Source organism: Neodiprion fabricii, chromosome 2, assembly GCF_021155785.1.
Source record: "Neodiprion fabricii isolate iyNeoFabr1 chromosome 2, iyNeoFabr1.1, whole genome shotgun sequence".
Classification (NCBI taxonomy): domain Eukaryota; kingdom Metazoa; phylum Arthropoda; class Insecta; order Hymenoptera; family Diprionidae; genus Neodiprion; species Neodiprion fabricii.
In genome coordinates, this window is record NC_060240.1 from 20,983,228 (window position 1) to 21,005,808 (window position 22,581).

Sequence of the window (22,581 nt, forward strand, 5' to 3'; positions counted from 1 at the left end):
TCTCAGAACCACTAATTTTGGAATGTCGCGTGGTTGATAACGTGGGAAAGGAATGTGGGGGTGGTTGATGTTACACATCAGCGATATCCCAGTGGATAAAAAACAATTCTTCGAACTATTAATTTTGGAATGTCACGTGGTTGATAACGTGGGAAAGGAATGTGAGGTGGTTGATGTTACACATCAGCAGTCCTACCCTGGGAAAGGAATTTGGAGTGGTTAATGTTACACATCATCAGTCCTATCGTGGGAAAAGAATGCGGGACGGTAAACAAGTTCTCGCCCCCGCTGCGCCCTCTACCGTTGGCAGGCGAGCACTACAGACTTTGACCTTCGGTCGGTAAGATTGTCGGTAAAACAACACGATTTTGACCCTCGATCGATAAGAATTGCCGGCAAAGCAGTGCGATTTTCACCGTCGACCGATACGACTGTCGGTATGGTTGCACGTTTTGACCTCGAGTCGGTACGGCAGAGCACGTTTTATCTGACGAGAGTGGGGGTAACTTTCGAGGGTTTGCGTCTGGGGTGCGCGGAGCGGCTCGGTCGATAAAGAAGGTGTTTGTACTCAGAACCCGCCTTGCTATACTACTCGGAACTTGCGTTTACTAAGCCCGTTGCGGTATCGTACATGAAAAACAAGCATGACAAAGTGTAAATAAAACTTCTCCAGCGCGCATGTGAACAAAGCTCATGTAATGTAACGGAAATGATTATTGATTAATCTATTTCGAACATAAATTTTGCCCCACTACTGATTGACTTAAGTTTGAATATAGGGGGTTTTGGGGTCACTGATTATGAATCCGAACTCAAAATTTTTGAATCTGTAATAGCAGATCCAGTGTAGCTAAAGAAAATACAAGAATTATCAGTTTTTTTGATTTGGATGAAACTTACAAGGTAAGTCTTTCTGCTGACATCTTTCGATTCCAATGAAATTCATATATGTTATTCTACATGAAAATCTCAGAGATACGTATTTTTTTCATCGGCGGAGAAACGTTTCTAGGAGGTGAAATAATCTTTCGAAGTTGAGACCTTCGAGGGGTACTTTTCAGGTTTCACCTGTTTTCACTTGAGATAATCGAATGCACCCAAATGGATAACTACCATAATGATAAACGATGATAAATGCAACTGGTTTTATATTGGGGGGTTGCATAAGAAAAAAGTTATAGGGGTCGAAATTCATAAAGTCGTTATAACAAAAAAACTATTGCACCTATCTCGATGGATTTAATTGCACTTTGAAGAGCGAAAAAAAATAATACATATGGGTTTTTGTGTTTTTCTTGTAATCCAAGTCAAGGGGGTGAACTCACCCGATGTATGTTTACATTTAATCTCAATAAAACGGCAGTAATTCTCTTTTTTCTTATTTCTTTTCTTAGTAATACGTTTTTTCTCTGAATCCTCAACATCTACGTACCAACCGATGGACAGATTTTTCTTATAATTACATTTTCATAATAGGTGAAAGTGACAGGACCAAAAGTATGTATCCAATCTTAATGGTTTGTTTTTTATTCGAAGACGATTTGAGACTTTTTTAGTTATACTTGGAAAATTCCATTTAAAATTCATTTAAACAATGGATTTTACCTAATTCAGCGAGGAAGATTGGAAGAAATCAAATTTTTCCGCTGAAAATTAGTCAAAAAATGGGAGGAAAGAGGTGGTGCGAGAGCGCTTATTGCCCGGGCAAACTTTCAGAGCTGCACCGTATTTGGCGCTGATATGGTCATCATTGAAATGAATCGTGTCAAAGTTCACTTCGCTAAACTTATTTACGTCGGTGCATCGATTCTAGATTTGTCAAAAATCATTCTTTACGATTTCCACTATAATTATGTGAAATTCGACTTTTCGAACAGCGAGGTCAAATTGTTGTATACCGACACAGACAGCCTTATTTATCATTTAAACGTATCGAACGTCTACGATATTATCAAACGTGATGTAGATACAATATTTGATACCTCTGCCTATCCGCCCGACAATGTGTATGGCATTCCGCTTAAAAACAAGAAACGACTAGGGCTAATGAAGGATGAAAATAATGGTAAAATTATGACAGAGTTTGTGGGACTGCGAGCAAAGCTGTACACATTTACTTCGATGGGCGGGGATGGGGAAAAAGTGAGAAAGCGCGCCAAGGGTGTAAAAAATTCTTCGATAAATAGCATCACGTTTGATGATTATAAGCGCTGTCTGATGGCTTACCAAGAGTTGACACTCCCCCAGTGTTTGATACGAAGTAAGAAACATGAAGTAAGCACGATCGTACAAAAAAAATTGGCTCTCAGTTGGCAGGATGACAAGCGGCAATTGATACCTGGACAGACCGAGATCCTACCTTGGGGGTTTGTCCCAGCTCCCCAATAGCTATAGGATAAAACTGTGGACGTAGAATTATTGTGAATATTTACGTTTGACACCTCGGGCGATCCGCCATCATGCGGAAACGATATTGACTGGATTTGAAAATGTGAATTCATATACTTAACATTTATTTATTTGTTTATTCATTAATCATCAATATATTGAGGAATTATTCATTTTTATTCGTTCACCTCGAGAAAAGTTTTCAGAATACGAAAAAAAGTTTCAGAAAATGAAAAAAAGTTTTCCGAAAACTTTGTTCCCATTTGATCAACACGTAAAGAAAGTTTTCAGAAAATGAAAATAAGTTTTCTGGAAACGAAAAAAAGTTTTGCAAAAAATAAGATGTGTAATAATCGTATTGAAAAATTGCAGATTATTTTTATTATTATTATTGTTGTTATTGTCGCTGTCGCTGTCGCTGTCGCTGTCGCTGTCGCTGTCGCTGTCGCTGTCGCTGTCGCTGTCGCTGTCGTTGTCGTTGTCGTTGTCGTTGTCGTTGTTGTTGTTGTTGTTGTTGTTGTTGTTGTTGTTGTTGTTGTTGTTATTACTAGGGGCTTTGCCCCTGCGCGCTTTGCGCGCCTACCCCTCCTCGGCGCTACGCGTCTCACTATTTCCTTACGCACTGTCTAGTAGACAGGCGAATTCCTTCATGTTGATTTGATGACAGGTCTGCACTTGCTGTCCACTTCAATTCCTTCTGTGCTTATTTTTCTTTCTTTCATCAATCTAAGCTTCCATATGATGGTTGAAAATTGGTGTTCCTTCTCTATTGATATCGATCTATCTCCTTGACTTGCTGAATTATTTTTGCTACCGCTCTGCCCGTTACTCTCCAAAATCACCTTCTTTAAATTATTTTTTGCTCTATATCTGTGTTGCTGTTCACTCCGCAAAACACCTCTTTCTCTTGTGGTTAACATAGATCCTGGTCGTCCTTTTGCCTGGTTATAGGAATATTTGTTTATTATTATTCTCTGGCTTATTTGGTTATTCGCACTTACAATTTTATTTTCCTTTTTCTTTTGTTATACGTCCGACCATCCACCGTCTCCATCGCCTTGTCTGCTGGTTGAAACTCCTCCTTTCTGTTCGTTGGTTGAAAAGCCAGTATGATATTTTTTGTTCGCTTCCCTATATTTTCGCTGCTGTTCTCGTCGTCTAATTTTTCGCTCTTCTATATCCATCACATTGGACGGTTGTCCTCTTGATTTATTTTCCAAATCAATAATCACAATCGTTTCTTCTAATTCTTCGACACCCTTCGTTGAATTATTTTTGCTACCGCTCTGCCCGTTATTCTCCAAAATCACCTTCTTCATATTATTTTTTTCTCTATATATGTGTTGCTGTTCACTCCGCAAAACACCTCTTTCTCTTGTGGTTAACATAGATCCTGGTCGTCCTTTTGCCTGGTTATAGGAATATTTGCTTATTATTATTCTCTGGCTTATTTGGTTCTTCGCAGTTACAATTTTATTTTCCTCTTTCTTTTGTGATACTTCCGACCATCCACCATCTTCATCGCCTTGTCTGCTGCTCGAAACTCCTCCTTTCTCCATTGTCCTCGTAAATCCTGGCTGTCCTTTTGACTGTTTGGTGATATATTTAGATTTACTATTATCTGATTGTTACTTTTCATACTTACTACTCGCTATCTGAATTTTATTTTGGTTCCGCAAAACATCAAAGTGTCCACTGTCTCCGTCGCCGGTAAAGAGTAGCGAGAATTGTGTTTCATTTTGTGATCCGATCCGGTGTGGATGAATTTGTTCTTCGCGATACACGATTAAACATATCTTAAAAATGTCCGCAGCTGCAGCTAATTCTGCTTCTCCCCCGTATATTCCATTTTTATTCATATGTGATTTGTAATCACCAGGTGACCTAATCACAGCACCGTTTGACTCATGACCTGTAATAAAACCCGCAAATGTAGACCAATTATCCATTATATTTGAAACGATACTCAGTCTCACCTCTGCGTGTCGATCTTGAGTGCTGTATACACAATACGCCAACGCGCGAAAAAGACAATTCCCGTCGGGAATCATCTTGATAATTTTCGTTTGCATGTTCATTTTTCGCGCGTCAGAAACAGATACCTATAAAGATATTTGTCAAAGACTGTCATAAACAGCCGATGACAGTTGTCAAAGTGTTTGCTAGATGCTTTTTGTTTTGTTTTCGGGATCTCACCCCACCGGAAACTTCATGCGTATACTATTGTTATTATAATCTTTTTTATACTATTGTTATTATAGTCTTTTTTTGGCTATTGTTATTATAATTTTTTTCTTCTTGTTCATTTGTTTGAAACTTTTTTATTAGATAGAGATATTATTATTATTTTCATGGTATAGAGTATGGCACATGTGCATGCAAAGGAGATAGGTGTGGAAATATTTGTATATTCAAATCTTTTATTGTAATTCGGAAAATAAATACAAATTATGTCACATGTCTATTTTATTTATCCTGCTATTGTGCGAACTATCAAAACCCAACCACATCACATAGACCTGATTCCCCCGTTTGCGTGATACTTTCTCCACAAGATAGCCGTCGGGGTATTTTACTTTGCCGAGCTCCTCCTCGTAGAAGCCGTCGATGGGATGATCTTGATAATCGGTAAGTTTGTACGTTGGTGGATTGGTATTTTTCACCTCACTCACAATGAATATTTCAGTCGTCCAATTGGGTGTATAGCCTTTTTCGAATACATTCTTGTACTTGCTGATTCGAACTCGATCGCCCACACTGAATTTCCGCGCCCGATCACTTCGTTTGATTTGCCGAGGCTTGTACACGCTACGATACAGCTGTTTTTCATTCTCTGTGCTAACATCCACCGGTTTTATTCGAATCGTGCGATGTCCGGTGTTGTTGTAGGACTTCATTGAATCATCCAAAATATCAATCCACTCGTACGATCCTTGGAGAGTGAACCGCTTTCACATTTTATTTTTCAATGTTCGATTAAGACGTTCGCATATCGACGCCTTTAAGTTGCTAAATGTCGAATACATGTAGATATTGTGTTGCTTCACGAGGGCTTTGAATTCGCTGTTTTAAAATTTTTTGCCCCGATCAACGTGTAGATGTGTAGGTATACGGCTCTGTGTCACTACAGATTTCATGGCAGCAGTAACATCTTTCCCACTCTTGCACTTTATCGGCACAGCCCACGCGTACTTGGAAAATATATCGATGATTGTTAGTAGGTATTTGTATCCCTTGTTGTGCGAGCTGTATGCGGTCATATCGACGAGATCAGCTTGCCAGGTCTCATCCAGTCCGCGTACATCTACGAATCAGCGCGGATAGTTGCGTCGAGCCTGTCTGTGAAGTTCAGCAGCTATTACAGCCTTTATTGTTCCCCGCTCTTCACCTTTCAATTTTTCGAATTGGCGCTCAACCACTCTAGTTCATCAATCGATACTAATTCCCCGCGGGCTTGTTCCAGCACCGGTGTTGCTTGATCCCCAATATGTTTGATGCGACTCAACGTGTTTTCTACGATTTTGTTATTTATGCGTAGCTGTTTCAACTCTTCGTTGTGATTACGCGCGAAACTCTCAAAATTTGATTGAAAAGTATCCACAATATCCACAGCCATAGACTGTGAAGCAGTATTGAGAACTTTTAAGGAAACAGCATCGGTGGAGTGCTGCGGATCAGCTATGTTACACAATCGTTTATCGTCCAAATCATACTGATTGTTGTTGGTGGTTTTGAATCCAACACCCGGAGGCCCTCGAATAAGTGTTTTACTTCCACCACGCTCCGAGTGTCGCCCGAATATGTCTATGCTCATCACTGGACGGTCACTAAACAAATGATGATTCTATGTTTACACGCCGCTAATAAACGATTTCAGCCTCGCGCAACTCTTCAACGATGGCGACTATTTCGTTGGAATGGTTGGGACTTTTTTATTCAGTTTAATTATCGACCATGCCCTGCCTTCAACGGTTTTCTGCAACGAATTCAAATCGCTCCTGAAACTTTTGATACTTTCAAGCATAAATCTTATAACCTCGTGAATTTCTTCGGCATTATTTGAAATATTCACCTCAATGATACGAATTTCCCCCTCGATATCGTTCTAGAGCCCATCATTCGCTCGCTGTACACTCTGGTTGAGTACTCTCATAGAAACGGCATCGTTTTTCATCTGCGGATCGGCGATATCACACAATCGTTTGCTGTCTATATCGTATTGGTTATCGGTGGTGGTTTTGAATCCAACACCCGGAGGCCCTCGAATAAATTTTTTACCCCACCACGCTCCGAGTGTCGTCCAAATATGTCTATACTCATCACTGGACGGTCACTGAACAAATGATGATTCTATGTTCATCCGCCGCTAATAAACGATTCCAGCCTCGCGCAACTCCTCAATAATGGAGACCATTTCGTTGGAATGGCTGGTATTGCCTGCAGCCTGTGACGCCATAAGCAGCCGGAGACGATCTACAATTTCATTCGGATCATCCTAGTAGACGTAATCAACATCTTGGCCATCCTTTCGCGCAATCTTATAGTCGGGTAAGCCTTTACTCGATTTTTTCGGCGAGCCGACGTGTTTTGCAATGAAAGTTCTATACTTTGCGCTTTTTAAATTATCTCGAAGGCTTCCATCGGCTTGGTAACGTTTTCAATGCGCATTTGTCGTCGTTACAATTTTTATGTAATTATTCTTGTCCGCGTCATTTGCAACCAATGCATCGGGTGATTTTCTAAACAATAATTCAAGTAATCCTGGTGTTTTCTCATAACTTTCATCTCCCACATTGACCGGATTATCAGTGAAATGGATCGGCGTATCACCAATCATTATACCATTTGTCAACTTTCGAACACCGTATGTGGTATCCGAATCCTTTTTTTTGCTTGTGCTGAACATTTTAAAATATCGCGCCATGGAATTCCTTTTTTTCTTCACTGGCGTACTTGTAGTAGAAATTTCACCAAACTACAGTGTTTTATCATTTGCATCCATGAAATTCCCATCGTCCACATTCTCATCCTCCTCATCATCATCATGATCATCTCTGGTACTCTCGCCATCTTTTTCTTCTTCTTCTTCTTTTTTCATTGTAACATTTGGTAGTTCCGTTTTAATTTCTTGTTTAACAAGCTGCTGCTGCTGCTGCTGCAGCTTTGAAGTATCCACCAATTCTTGCAACGGCGTTATTAACGGCTTGAATACCTCTCCCACAACTTGTTCGGTCGTCTCCTTGTTCAACTTGAGCATCTTGTGCTTCCGACGTATGACATCGCATGCTTTCGATATTTCACTCAATGTATCGCTATGTTTGCGAATCTTGGCACTCTCCATGTTGCCGGACCGATTGTTGCAATAAAACTGTACAAGTTTATGTTAGTTTATGCTAATGAAGCAGTCAAACCCCTTCTTATATCGTCCCCCATTGATTTCGCTATCCTTGTCAATTACGGTAAAACTGTATGGGTCATCATTCCAGCATGCCGAGCACAAGTCTTTGAATTGCTGATACTTCATGTCTGTGTTCACATGATCGTTGTAGATGTGTTTCAGATTCATATCATCCTGTCGAAATAGCACCAATAAGTTTGCATTGTCACGCACTAGGTGTTTTGGAATGCGCGCATACGTTTGACTTAGATAAAAGCTATCGATATCGCGATAACTGCCCATGCTGAAGTATGCTCTGATATTATCTTGCTTTTCACAGGCTATATCGTCAAAAATTATAACAGAGTTGGGGCGAGAATCTTCTAGTTTTACAACCTCGTCGTTCTCACGAAACGGGAAATAACCCACACCATGCACGGGTTCTAGTAACTTTTGCAAAAATTGATACTTTGTCTGAATGAGAGATTTCGAATAGACGTAGACATTTTCGAATCGCAATCCATTGACGTGCGTGATGAGTGAGAGAAGAGCGTTAGTTTTACCACAATTCAATAGCCCGCAAAAAATTGCTCTCACGATATTTGGTAGCAATTTTCCATGTCGTTTTTCTATCTTCCTCTTTGCGCGTCGAACCATTTTATCGAAATTCTCGATAGGTAGTTTATCGGGCTGATCTTGAAATTTCATGATGCTTCGTGAGCATGACAACGAGAACTAAAATGACGGTATATAAATTCACCCTTTCTATAGAAGTCACGTTAGTTGTTACCCGAATATGAGGACGTGCACACGGAAGAAACGCGGTGGTTGTTTGTTAAATAAAATCATCAATCATGTCCCAGTTGAATTGCACGTACCAGGGTATCAGTACTGCGGACCTGGAACGAAATTAGCCAAGAGGTTGGCTCGTGGCGATTTGGGGATCAATCCGCTTGATGCTGCGTGCAAAGACCACGACATTGCATACGTGAAGAATCGCGATATTGCAGCGAGAAGTCTTGCCGACAAAGCGCTCGCTGAGAAGGCGTGGAATCGCGGCTTGGCCAAGGACGCTAGTGTGGGCGAGAAGGCGGTAGCCTGGGGAGTCACCAACACCATGAAAGCTAAATCTAAACTCGGTATGGGCGTAGCTGCGAAACTGTCGAAACTTGGAGTGGCTGCGAAGAAGAAATCTAGAACAGGTGGGAAGAATAAACATCGGAAGAGAACGGTGAATCTCAAGTCGATCATCACAGCAGCAAAGGTTGCCATGCGACCGGATTATAAAGCCGTTGAGTCGGCGTTGATGGGTGCTCGTGCGGCTGCGCGTGGGATTGTGAAGAATGCTCGTATGCCTCGCGTTATACCTGTGCCTGATAAAATTGGCGGCTTCCTGCCGTTTCTCATTCCAATTCTGACCAGCCTGAGCGCTACTGGAGCTCTTGTGGGCGGTGCTGCGGGTATAGCTAAAGCTGTCAACGAAGCTAGTGCCAACAAACATCGGTTGAACGAGACTCAACGGCACAATACAACAATGGAGGCGATTGCTTTGGGCAAGGGATTATACCTGTGACCCTACCGCAGCGGAATGGGCCTGTACTTACGTCCGGCAAAAAACTGATAAAGCTACCACACCGAGCTCTCACCAACATTGATTCACTCACATATGCTGAAAATAAGAAAATTTCGCGTTTTCGCGGTGTTTTTATGCGGAATGATCTGTCTAAACCGGGGGCAAAAATGCGAGAATCCGCAATTATTAATCTTGACGATAAAAACGGCCCAGGGACACATCGGGTTGCGTACAAGAAAAATGGTGGCCATGTTGCGTATTTTGATAGTTTCGGTGATTTGAAACCGCCTAAGGAGCTGATGAGGTATCTCGGTGTTGGTAGCGTTGAATACAATCATAAGAGGTATCAGGAATATGATACTGTGATTTGCGGGCACTTATGCCTCAAATTTCTCAACGAACAGTTATGAAAAGACAAGTGCCGCAGGAGCAAGCGTCAGTCATGTCGGAATCATTGACGTTAACACTGTCAGGCACATCCTCCGTGCTGGAGGCTCAATATTTCCCCCCAATCGAGTTATCACCGGAGAAAAACCATGTTCTCGGACTCGTCGAGTTCCTGACATTCAATTCAATACCCAATATTCATGAGACATGCAATAAATTTTACCTGAAACGGGCGGACAACAGCAGAGAGATCATTACAATACCCACGGGGAGCTATGAAATTGAGGATATTGAAAAATTTCCGCGTAAGGAGCTACCCTCCGACATCACCCTCAGTCTGAGAGCTAACGACAACTAGCTGAACAGTGAAGTCACGAGCAATCATGTGGTAGACTTTAAGCCCAAAGATTCCATCGGCTGATTATAGGGATTTAAAGCGGTTGAGCTAGCACGAGACGTTACTCATAAGTCTGAATTACCAGTGGCTATACTGAAGGTTAATATTTTACGCGTTGAGTGTAACGTAACCGCTGGGGCGTACATAAATGAGCGTCGAGCTCACACGATTTATGAATTTTTCCCAACCGTTCCATCAGGATATAAGATTGTCGAAGTGCCTGCCAGCATCATTTACCTACCAATCGCCGTACTATCGATACAGCATTTACAGCTGAGAATAGTTGATCAAGACGACGAGCTGATTAATTTTCGCGGTGGAACGATTACTGTGCGTTTACACGTAAAAACACTGAAATAATGGGGATCGTGTTTGAGACGAGGAAGTTGGGTAAGAGTTATAAAAGTCAGACGTCATGGGCACAAATCATCAGTCGCCCGACACCTCTGACAACGTTTACATCGCCCACAGGACTGACACCGCTGAACGTTCGGTTCCTCCAGAGCCTGGGTCTTCGATTGCGCGGAAATTTTGGAAAATAATCATTTGTGTCCGCTGTATCCCGCGTGTGTGTTACCATGGAAGAAATAATAGGAATACAGAAATCTGTGGTATTCGACGAATCGATTGCGCACTCTGAGATTCATACTCATCAGCCGTTAGCATCATCCACCTTCCAGAACAACTATGAAATCAATATTGTTGTCCAACATCAAGACTTGTGTCTACTGCCCAGTAAAAGCTCTCTACACATTCATGGAAAAATCACAAAGGATGATGGCGTGGCTGCGGTGACGGTTACGAAATTGATCAATACGGCCGTTTGCCATTTGTTTGAGGAAGTTCGCTATGAGTCGAACGGTGTAGAGATTGATCGGAATAAAAATGTTGGCATCACCAGCACTATGAAGGGTACGTATCCTTGAGTCCAGGCCAGCAATATAGTTTGGAAAATACCGGGTGCTTAAGTGGGGATAACGAACTAACCGATGCCGCTGGAAATTTCGATGTTGTTTCACCGTTAAATTATGTGCCAGGCTTCGCCGAGGATTACTGCCGAGTTGTTGTTAATGCTGAACATGAGTTAATTCTCACACGTTCCAACACTGATTTGAATGCCGTGATTCAGGCCTCGATCACGGAAAACTTTAAAATCACTCTAAATAAAATCCAGTGGTCGTTGCCATACATCAAACTGGCAGATAAACCGAAAATCCAGCTACTTAACTACACCGCCGATGCTTCCGTCAACAACGCGGCATATACGGTCAGTCAAGACATCGACGCAGCTTGAGAAGCCGAGATATGCCTTTCTAGGATTTCAAATTGCAAGGAGAAACGAGCCGCTGAAAAATGCTGGCGTATTTGATCATTGTCGGATCAGAGATGTAAAACTCTTCCTCAACTCACAGTGCTATCCCTACGGAAATATGAATCTTGATATATACAATAATCAATACGCCATTCCCTATGGTATGTATGTTCGGTTTCAAATGACTTCCTACATCAAAGAAGCTGAGCCTTTGCTATCGAAGCGTGAATTTTTAAACCGCACCCCCCTTATTGCCATCGATTGCTCCAAGCAGAACGAAACATTGAAAACTGGACCTATCGACATTCGATTGGAATTTGACTCTAGCATTGCGTTCCCCCCACACACTTCTGCCTACTGCATTATCTTGCATGATCGCATTGTTGAATATATTCCGATTACTGGTACTGTGAATAAATTGGTATAAGTCAATTTTGAGATGGTAAGTTTAATTATTATTACTATTATTGCGTGAATAATGGAAATATGTGTAAATTTATTTGCTCAATTTAAAATATGATGATCTATCACCATTATTATGTATAAGCTGAAAACAGAATGTAATTGTTGATCAATAAAAAACATCTATTCAAAGCATCCAACCCCTATTGTTTGAAAAGTTCACCCACCCACCCACCCACATGATAAATAAAACAATAGAAAATTTCTACCCATTAATGGAATATTCTTTTCTTTAAACTATTTGGGGATTTAACTTCAGGGTTATGATGTACCGTATGACAAAGCTACGAAATAATGCTAATTATGCCATCAATAAACTGTGATTAATAAGTATTTTTATTTCTTTGAACAGATGCTGCCTTCAACAATACATTCACATATATATATATTTATTTTTTTATATATATATATATATATATATATTTTACATTTATTTGAATAAATTATATTACTTAAAATTAGGTGTAAATGTAATTCGAAATATATATATATATATATACAGGGTGTCCCTAAATTGAGGGACACGGACCAGCGAGCGTGATACCTGACTGAAATGCAACCGAGAATTTCTTTACCGGAAGCTCGTCCGACGCATAGTTTTTGAATTATAAGCGATAGCGTTAGGCCAATCAGAGTGCACCATTTCATCTGGATTTGCCGCCACGGAAATTGCTGTTTTGTTCGTCTGGGCGAATTATTATTATTCGGTTACAAAGTAAATATCGGCACCTCCCCTCACTCGCTGTTGTACCCCTTCTCGAGCGCTGACCTCGGTATTGTTGCCGCGGCACACGCTGCCGGCCGCACACCCACGGACGCACACTCGTGTGTGTGAAAATAAGCGAATGCCCAGCTACAGAATACTACGAAACACACATACACGAGTGAAAATAAAAATAAATCTCGGAATAAATCAGCGGATTTAAGATTTAATGTTATAAAACACTTCCAATCATCGATGTATGCATAAAACTAGAGATTTTAGGTGATTGATATGCCGTTAGGGTTCATAATTAGTCATTCAATCAACCTGAATTATGCTTTCCGAACATTTTTTGTGTCTTTGCAACATAACTTTTCCACTAGTTTTAAATTCATCATCGACATCCGATTTTTCAATAATGCGAGGAAATAACAACTCGCTGAATTGACGGGTCGATAGGTTTGTAAATCAATTACAATTCACCTGAGTTAACACAAAATAACTGAATAAATGAGAATTCACTGAATCACTAAAAATGATATCTGAAATCATGAGAATAATTTGAGATATAACTGAATTAGGAAGAGTTGTAATAAGTCAAGTTACTTTGAATAACTTTAGATTCGTGCGAAAATTTTATGTTTAGAGAGAAAAATAATTAAATTCAAATAAAAAAGTAATTTTAAATCAAGAAGAAGAAAATTTGCAAATACCTGAATTCAAATGAAGCAATTTGAATTTAATAAATCTATCCGAATTTGAGGAAAAATAATTATTATTATTTGGACCAAAATATTTTGAATAAGACTAAGAATTATCAAAATATCTCCTCTTATATTAAAACTACACGCAGAAATTTACCAAATCGATTAATTTTTACCAATTCAATCGAGCCGTGTCCGATTATTTTATTGAAATCGATTAATCGATACATCGATTATTCTCAGATAAGTGGCCATCACTAGCATTGATCTCAACAATTTGAACGTTACTTGCCACTCCAGACCCACATTAAATCGACGAGGAAATAACTGGGAATTTGAATGACACCATATTTTTTTGAGTTGAATTAATTGAATTTATTCATGTAATTCGACTTCATTTTTCTGGTCCAAATAATAATGATTATTTTTCCTCAAATTCGGATAGATTTATTAAATTCAAATTGCTTCATTTGAATTCAGGTATTTGGAAATTTTCTTCTTCTTGATTTAAAATTACTTTTTTATTTGAATTTAATTATTTTTCTCTCTAAACATAAAATTTTCGCACGAATCTAAAGTTATTCAAAGTAACTTGACTTATTACAACTCTTCCTAATTCAGTTATATCTCAAATAATTCTCATGATTTCAATTATCATTTTTAGTGATTCAGTGAATTCTCATTTATTCAGTTATTTTGTGTTAACTCAGGTGAATTGTAATTGATTCACAAACCTATTGACACGTCAATTCAGCGAGTTGTTGTTTCCTCGCATTATTGAAGAATCGTATGTCAATGATGAATTTCAAACTAGTGGAAAAGTTATGTTGCAAAGACACAGAAAATGTTCGGAAAGCATAATTCGGATTGATTGAATGACTAATTATGAACCCTAACGGCATATCAATCATCTAAAATCTCTAGTTTGATGCATACATCGATGATTGGAAGTGTTTTATAACATTAAATCTTAAATCCGCTGATTTATTTCGAGATTTATTTTCATTTTCACTCGTAGATGTGTGTTTCGTAGTATTGTGTAGCTGGGCATTCGCTTATTTTCACACACACGAGTGTGCGTCCGTGGGTGTGCGGCCGGCAGCGTGTGCCGCGGCAACAATACCGAGGTCAGCGCTCGAGAAGGGGTACAACAGCGAGAGAGGGGAGGTGCCGATATTTACTTTGTAACCGAATAATAATAATTCACCCAGACGAACAAAACAGCAATTTCCGTGGCGGCAAATCCAGATGAAATGATGCACTCTGATTGGCTTAACGCTATCGCTCATAATTCAAAAACTATGCGTCGGACGACCTTCCGGTAAAGAAATTCTCGGTTGCATTTCAGTCAGGTATCACGCTGGCTGGTCCGTGTCCCTCAATTTAGGGACACCCTGTATATATATATATATATATATATATATATATATATATATATATATATATATATATATATTTTCTGTTTTTCGAAAAGACAGAACGATTTCGTGAGAGACCCCGTGCACTCCTTGACATACCACTTCTTCAAACGCTGAACATTTTCGAAGGCGCAGTTGTATCCCGTTGAAGCGTTTCCATGATAATCACAGCACCAACCCATCTTTTCCAGATGTTTCAGTTTTTCCAGTGATGGTGGTGAAATGTGTGAATCTTCCATGTTTGTTACTGGTTTTGTCCCACGAAGGATCTTCAGCCACCGTTTTTTCTCCTCACCTTTGACATAAACATAGCATGCATATTTAACAGCCTTTTTTACAATTTTCTGCACCTCAGGATAAGGTTCGATTCCCGCATTCCAGGGTATTCCGTGAAAATTGCGTGTTAGCCAAGCGTTAGTAGCTTTGTGTTTAGCTGGTAGATCCGCCCAAGCGGACGGCGGTTTGAAAAAAATGCGGCTTAAACCCGATGAGTTTATGTTTATGATGCAAAGTTCCTTGGGTATAAATTTATCGTTGGGGCCAACGAAACTTTGAATGTCCATGATCATCTCCATATTGCAAGTCGGAACAGTGCTTTTTGTTGCGCTCAAATTGCTCATCTGTCACACGAAAATTCAAATTTGTCGTATTCGCCTCCTTGATATTTCATTCGTAGAATGCCCTCGATTATCGTCTTCTGCATCGCGTTGAATTGGACCACATCATTTTCCATGAGGCTTACAATTCGTGGGGGTAAAAATACTTCGAATTGTTTATTTAGCGCGAGAAGAATACTTGTGCTGTACTTAGTATTTACGCGTCTTACCCCCGTCACGTTATACTCCTCCCCAACCTCCAGATCTGACATTCTCTTGGTGGGTAGCGTTTCCAGGTGACAGACGAGGTTGATTTTATTTAGATCCATCACGTTCGATGTAGATTTTATAAATTTGACGTACTATGGATACTGAAGTTCACAACAGGAAAACTTTGAGAACAATATAACGTGTTGAATGAGCTCGCGATTTATATACCAACTAACCACACTCTCCCCCCCTAATAAATTCTTGAAAGTGGAAGTTTACGAATCATCATCAACATCCCCAGCTTATCTAAATGCGGTGTAGCCATCCGGTCAATTAACACAAAAGAATGTATTCGAAGTATGTGGAAAATATTATTTTTCGCCCTGGGGGTAAACTATTAGCGTGAAAGTTTACGGATCGTCATCAACATTCCCTGTCTATCTAATTACGATGTCACCATCCGATCGATTAACACAAAAGAATGTATTCGAAGTATGTGGAAAATATTATTCTTCGCCCTGGGGGAAAACTATTAGCGTGAAAGTTTACGGGTGATGGTGAAAAAATCAAAATGTCCGCTCATCCAGCCAAGAAATAAATCACATTATCAAACTGTCTGACGATAAAAATCAAAATGGCTGCTCATCCGACTAAGCAAAAATCAAAATGGCCGCCATCAAAATGGCCGCTCGTCACACAGCAAAATCGAGCGAGTATACGGGTTACGTCATGTATGTTAACCGCTGGTAGCAATATCATGGGTATTTTTTGATTTAGAACTGTCATATCCTATCCACTATCATGAAGCTTCAGTCACTTGTTCATAACCAACTGTCGTCACTACGTTAGATCGATCTTTTCAAATATTCTTGGTACAAAAGTGGTTACATAGAGGAAAAACCAGCGAATTTTGTTTGAATCCTGTACCCTTTGCACTTGGAGATTCCTGCAACTCACACTGTAAAGTTCCAGGATGTAAAAAAGTTGCTATTGTTTGCTGTTTCTGGTGTAAAAAGTCGTTATGTTTTAAACACTTTTTCAATGACTATCATTACTGCAGTACTTACAACGGCTAATAGAGCATATGATTATATATTCGCTTCTATTTATTGCTATGGTGATTATTTTGTTAAACTGTTGACATATTATCAATAAAAGATACAAGCATATTGGACGCTCTCTTTTTTTCACTTGACTACGCAGTTTTTCTGTGCGTCATCCCAAAACTTGGTCTTATCTACTGAAACGAATATGCGTAAGCGCTTATCGTATGCTTATGTTATCTCATTGCCAAATGTAAATCAGTCAGACTTATCGATAAGTCAGATATAAATACTTTTACAACGAAAGATCGATCTATAAATAAGTTGGCTCCTAGATAAAACCGTTCAATAAATGCTATATACGTGATACGGTTGTGGTAAATTTAAAAAGACATATCACTAGGAGATGGAATAAAAAAAAAGAATTACTGCCGTTTTATTGGGATTAAATGTTAACATACATAGGGGTAGTTCACCCCTTTAACTTGATTCGCGAGAAAAACGCGAAAACCCATATGTATTATTTTTTGTCGCTCTTCAAAGTGCAATTGAATCCATCGAGATAGGTGCAATAGTTTTTTTTGTTATAACGATTTTATGAATTTCAACCCCTATAACTTTTTTCCCATGCAACCCCCTGATATGAAACCAGTTGCATTTTTCATCGCTTATCATTAAGGTAATTAGCCAGTTGGGTGCATTCGATTATCTCAAGTGAAAATAGGTGAAACCTGAAAAGTACCCCTCGGAGGTTTCAACTTCAATGGATAATTTCACCCCCTAGAAACGTTTTTCCGCCGAGAAAAGAAATACCCGTCTCTTAGATTTTGATGTAAAATAACATAAATAAATTCCATCAAAGTCGAAGGGTGTCAGCGGAAAGACTTTCCTTGTTAGTAGGTACACGGGACATGCTGAGGTCAATAATTATACATCAGAAGTCAACACTTACAAGGAGAAAAATATGTATTATAATTAATAGTTAATAATACTAATCCGAATTCATATACGGTATAGTGACAGTTGAATTTACCCTCGCGGTACGATAATTTTCCGATTCTATAATACAATACTTAGAGTCATGTGGGGCAAGTGTGCGCAGCGGGTAAGTGTGCGCAGGCTCATTTTTTATAAAACTGTTGACAGTAGAGTAGGGGAACTTACTGCCTTTAATAGTCACTACGACGTTGGACAAAAGACTGGAGTCTTGTCTGACAAAGTTACGTAGTTTTAGTAATATTGGTAAGTAAAAATTTTGGTTATAATTCTTACGATTTTTCTCAAGTTGTGATCGAAATACTTTTATATTCATATTACGGTAATCAGTATTTGTTGTATCTAAGTATACTCGTTTATATATCTAGTTTTACTAATTACATATCAAAACTTGGTAGAATGACGCAACAGTGTTTAAATTTAACCTAATTTTGTACAGGCGGTTTGGGTTAAGTGTGCGCAGAAGGTTATGGGGTAAGAGTACGCATATTTCAATGCGTACTTTTACCCCGATAGTCACAGTTGTTTGTGTATTGACATTTCTTTTTATTTGTTTCAGGTTATACTTATATATTTTATAAAAAAAATCGACAATGCCTCGAAATTATAAGCGGAAGGCTCCACATAGATCCGTCGTTTCAAGTGATCAATTTGATGCTGCTAAGCGATTAATTGCTGAAGGCTTAAGTAAAAGAAAAGCAGCTGAACAAGTTGGAATGAAGGAGAGTACTCTGAGGAAACGTTTGAAATCTGACTCAACTGCAGCTAAATTAGGAAGATTTACTCCAACATTTACTATTGAGCAAGAGAATGAGATTAATAACTATTTGAAAAGATGTGATGATCTCTATTATGGCCTTAATATGACCACTCTAAGAACACTGATCTACGAGTATGCTGAATTAAATCATATTTCTCATCGTTTCAATAAGAATTCAAAGATGGCTGGACGTGATTGGGTATATGGTTTTTTAAAAAGACACCCTGACTTAAATCTACGACAACCCACGCAAACTAGCATAGCTAGAGCAATGGGATTTAATCGTATTCAAGTTAATCAGTTTTACGACAACTTACAGAGTCTTCAAGATAAATATAAGTTTAAACCTTCTCGAATTTATAATATGGATGAGAGTGGTATCAATACTGTACCAAAGAAGATTCCTAAAGTTATTTCAATTAAAGGTAAAAAATTAGTAGGTAAAATAGTTTCAGCTGAGAGAGGTCAGACAATTACATTGGTTTGTGCCATGAGTGCTACGGGGAGTTATGTTCCACCAGCTTTTATATTTCCTCGTAAGAGAATGAAGGGTTATTTACTGAATAATGCACCTTCAGGAAGTATTGGAATGGTTTCTGATTCTGGATTTATAAATACCAATCTGTTCTTGGAATATCTTCACCATTTCAAAGAAAACGTACAGCCGACTAAAGAGAATCCAGTGCTGTTAATATTAGATAACCACAGTAGTCACCTTTCTTTGGCTGCTGTCAACTTTTGTCGTGAGAATAGTTTCCACTTACTTACGCTTCCACCACACAGTAGCCACAAAATGCAACCCTTAAATCGTGGATTTTTTGGACCATTAAAAATTAAATTTGCTTACGAGTGTGACAAATGGTTAAGTAGCAACCCAGGGCGTGCCATTGGGCAAACAGAGGTGGCCCAACTAGTTAATGAGGCTTTTAAGAAAGTCGCGACAGTTAGTAATGCTACTTCAGGTTTTAAAACTTCTGGGATATGGCCTATCGATAGGGAGATTTTTTCAGAAGAAGATTTCACGGCAGCGTCTGTGACTGATATTAACCTTCCATCTACGTCATCAGAACAAAATATCTCACAGAATATCATAACTACTATATCGACAGCACTTTCCGTATCAGAGTCTTTGCCAAGTACTTCTAATGCTTCAATGTTACCAGAACCTCAACCAAGTTCGTCTCCAAAATTATGTACGCTACCAACTTCATCACACTCGAGAACTGGAACAGATTCAGCTTTAGCTGTTGTGACTACACCATTAGGTTCTCCATCAGCTGTAGATCCACATTCTAATGAATTTACTCCACTCTCATCAATACAACCGTTTCCAAAAGCAAAAGTACAAACTAGACGAAGAAAAGGCAAAAAATCAGTAATTGCTACTGATAGTCCTTTTAAATCAGAGTTAGAAAAGAAAAGTCAAGAAGAAGAAAAAATAGCTAAAAAAAAGCGACGTTTAGAACTAAAACAAGACAAATCTGGTGCAAATAAAACTGCCAAAAATTCTGAAAAAAAAAAAAATAAGATTGATACTACTAAAAATAAGACTGTTAAAATTAAGGCTAGTCAAAAAAAAGTAGAATCTAAGGAAAATGATTATTTTTGCGCGTTGTGTGGCGAAAAATACGTTGATCCACCTACAGAAGATTGGATTCAATGTAGCTCATGTCATAGCTAGTGGCATGAACAGTGCACTCATTATCAAACAGGTACTTTTATATGTGATATATGTATAACTGATGACTAAGATTTTATTATAATTCGTTGAAAATGATCTCGTTTTAATTTATCTCGATACAAAAATGTTAATTACTTTAAGCCTTATTTTCGATATAAATTGAAATAAACAGTATTTATGAGAGTATATATTTAATGCATAAATATTAAAAATAAAATAAATAATGATAAATGTTGATAAAAAATGATATTTATGACATTAAATATAGTTTAACTATATTTAAGAAGCTACCGTTTAAGTTATTATAAGTGCGTACACTTACCCGCAGTGCTGCGCACATATACCCCGATATTGGGGTAAGTGTACGCATTCTGACTAAGTTTTATTTTGTTATTTTTCTAAAATTACCATTAAGTAAATTTGATTTCATGTTATGTAATTGTTAAATCAATAGTGCCTTTAAATGAATAACTTTTTTTAAATTTATTTCATACGAAAATTATAATTTTATAATAATTGAAAAAAAAATGCGCACTTTGCCCCACATGACTCTACAACAACTATAGCATAATATTCTACAGAGTTATAAGACTTTGGACTCACATTGCGGTGCCAAATCGACCTGTTATATACTGTACTGTAACAAAGTTTTAGTACACCCCATTATCCGTGTAGAAATTGGAAATGGTTATGGCTTCGGATCCGCTATTTTGAACGTTTGAAGTTCTATGTCAGTACGTTATCAGCATCCTCAAAAACGTTTCATCTAAATCAAGTAACTCCTTGTATTTTCGTCGGCTGTTTTAGATCTGCCATTTTCAACTACAAATTTTGAATTTAGATTTGTCATAAGTGACTTTAGAAATCCTAGAGTCTTCGATTTCGAGTTAATCGTATAGGTAAGGAACAACGTATGTCCCAAGTACAATTTCACTTCTACGTATTACCCTTGTTTTTCATGCACAATACCGTTGAGCTGATATATTCTCAAAAATCCATTTTCGTGTAAAATAAAACGAATGAAATTTGATCCAGCCGAATTTGTTTATTTATAATCCAGTTACTGTTAGTTACTGTTTTATCGAATTAATGAAATCTCTATAACTGGACATTCCTGACGTTACACTCAATTACTCTCGGTACTTTTATGTATATCTACAAAAATGCCGCAGTTGCAGAACTAAGTAATTTTCTAAACATTGATTCGCGATCTCGCTTCACTCGTCAGTCTGTCTGCAAAGTCCCTTAACATTATCGATGAATGAATCCTATTTCGAAGCATAAACGTTAACAATGTCACAACAAAATCTATGGTATAAAGGTTCCATCATACAATGAGATATACTGTGTAACGCAAAAAGCGATTTCAAGATGATCGAGTTCATGTACCCTCGGACGAGAGAGGAACAGAGGGTAAGGTGGGCCTACGAATAATCTTGGCCTCCTGCTGAATGACAGGTTGTAGTCAGTCAGATCATAACATCACGAGCATAGTGACGCATTACAGATTCAAGTGTCCGTGGGCCAAACAGTGTAAGTGTGTGTGAGTGAATGCGAGTGGGCAAATGCAGCGAATAACAGGTCATCAATCAAATAACAGGTGACCATGTTAATAAACAATTACTGGTGTCGAATATTAATTATACCTACGAGTCACCATTTATTTCTCGTCCTCGAGATTATCAACGCGATTTCGTTCTGTAATCGTGCAACCAGTCGCGAACACACGATCCTCGGTACATACGATCAGCTACCTACCGGGTAATATCTTAGTTTCGTTTGGAGCTAGGTAACGCAATTCATACCCGACCTAGCGCTCAACATTTAGAGAAAAAGGTGAGAAAAGCTTCGTGTTGGTGACCCGTGAGTCGCTAGCGCATATATTAATCGGCCTACTTGCGACCGTGGACTCCTGTAAGTATTGCCTGCTGGATCACGGACAAGGTGTTTTCATTACACTGCTGCATAAAAAAAAAAAAAAAAAAAAAAAAAAAAACTTGAAATATTCAGTACATTAAGTAAATTTTTTCCCCATAGGGACTTTTTTGGGCACTAGGATGCATATGGCTGATATACAAGCCAGTTAAGATGCCGCACATGAAGGGGGAGTCGTACACCGACTTCAACTCTTCCTATGCCTACGTCTACACGGAGTATCTGCCGTTGGAATTCTTCTGCAATGGGATAATTAGCGCTTGTCTGACCTTCGTCAACGTTATATGCATCTTCATCACTGCAATTATTGTCTTGAAGGTATATTACTGTGCCAATTGAGTAACGATTATTCATTTTCACCGCGGAATGCCTTTGATATTTGATGCAGAAATAAAATGAACGATCTATAAATCGTAATACTATACAAATTTTGCTCAAAAATTTCATTCGTTATTGATTCCGATTCTTAATTAACAAGCTTAGGTTTTCAAGAAAATCTTGAAAACGCTAAGTAACATCTAACTAACAATGAAAACAGAGTGCTTTTAGATTCGAAGAAAAATGAATAAATTCATCTGCGAATCGAACTTACAGTGAAGAAACGTGGTGCAGAACTTGAGATCAATTTTCATCAAATCG

The 22,581-nt window shown here is 38.6% G+C and overlaps 1 protein-coding gene across 1 annotated transcript in view; it reads left to right on the forward strand.

The window, feature by feature from the left end:
* The window catches only part of LOC124175222, a 67,346-nt gene that overhangs the window by 40,385 nt on the left and 4,380 nt on the right, over positions 1-22,581 (forward strand). Inside the window, exon 9 of the mRNA XM_046555246.1 lies at positions 22,045-22,260. Coding sequence (XP_046411202.1) covers positions 22,045-22,260 — 216 coding nt within the window. The remainder of the gene's footprint in view (positions 1-22,044; positions 22,261-22,581) is intronic.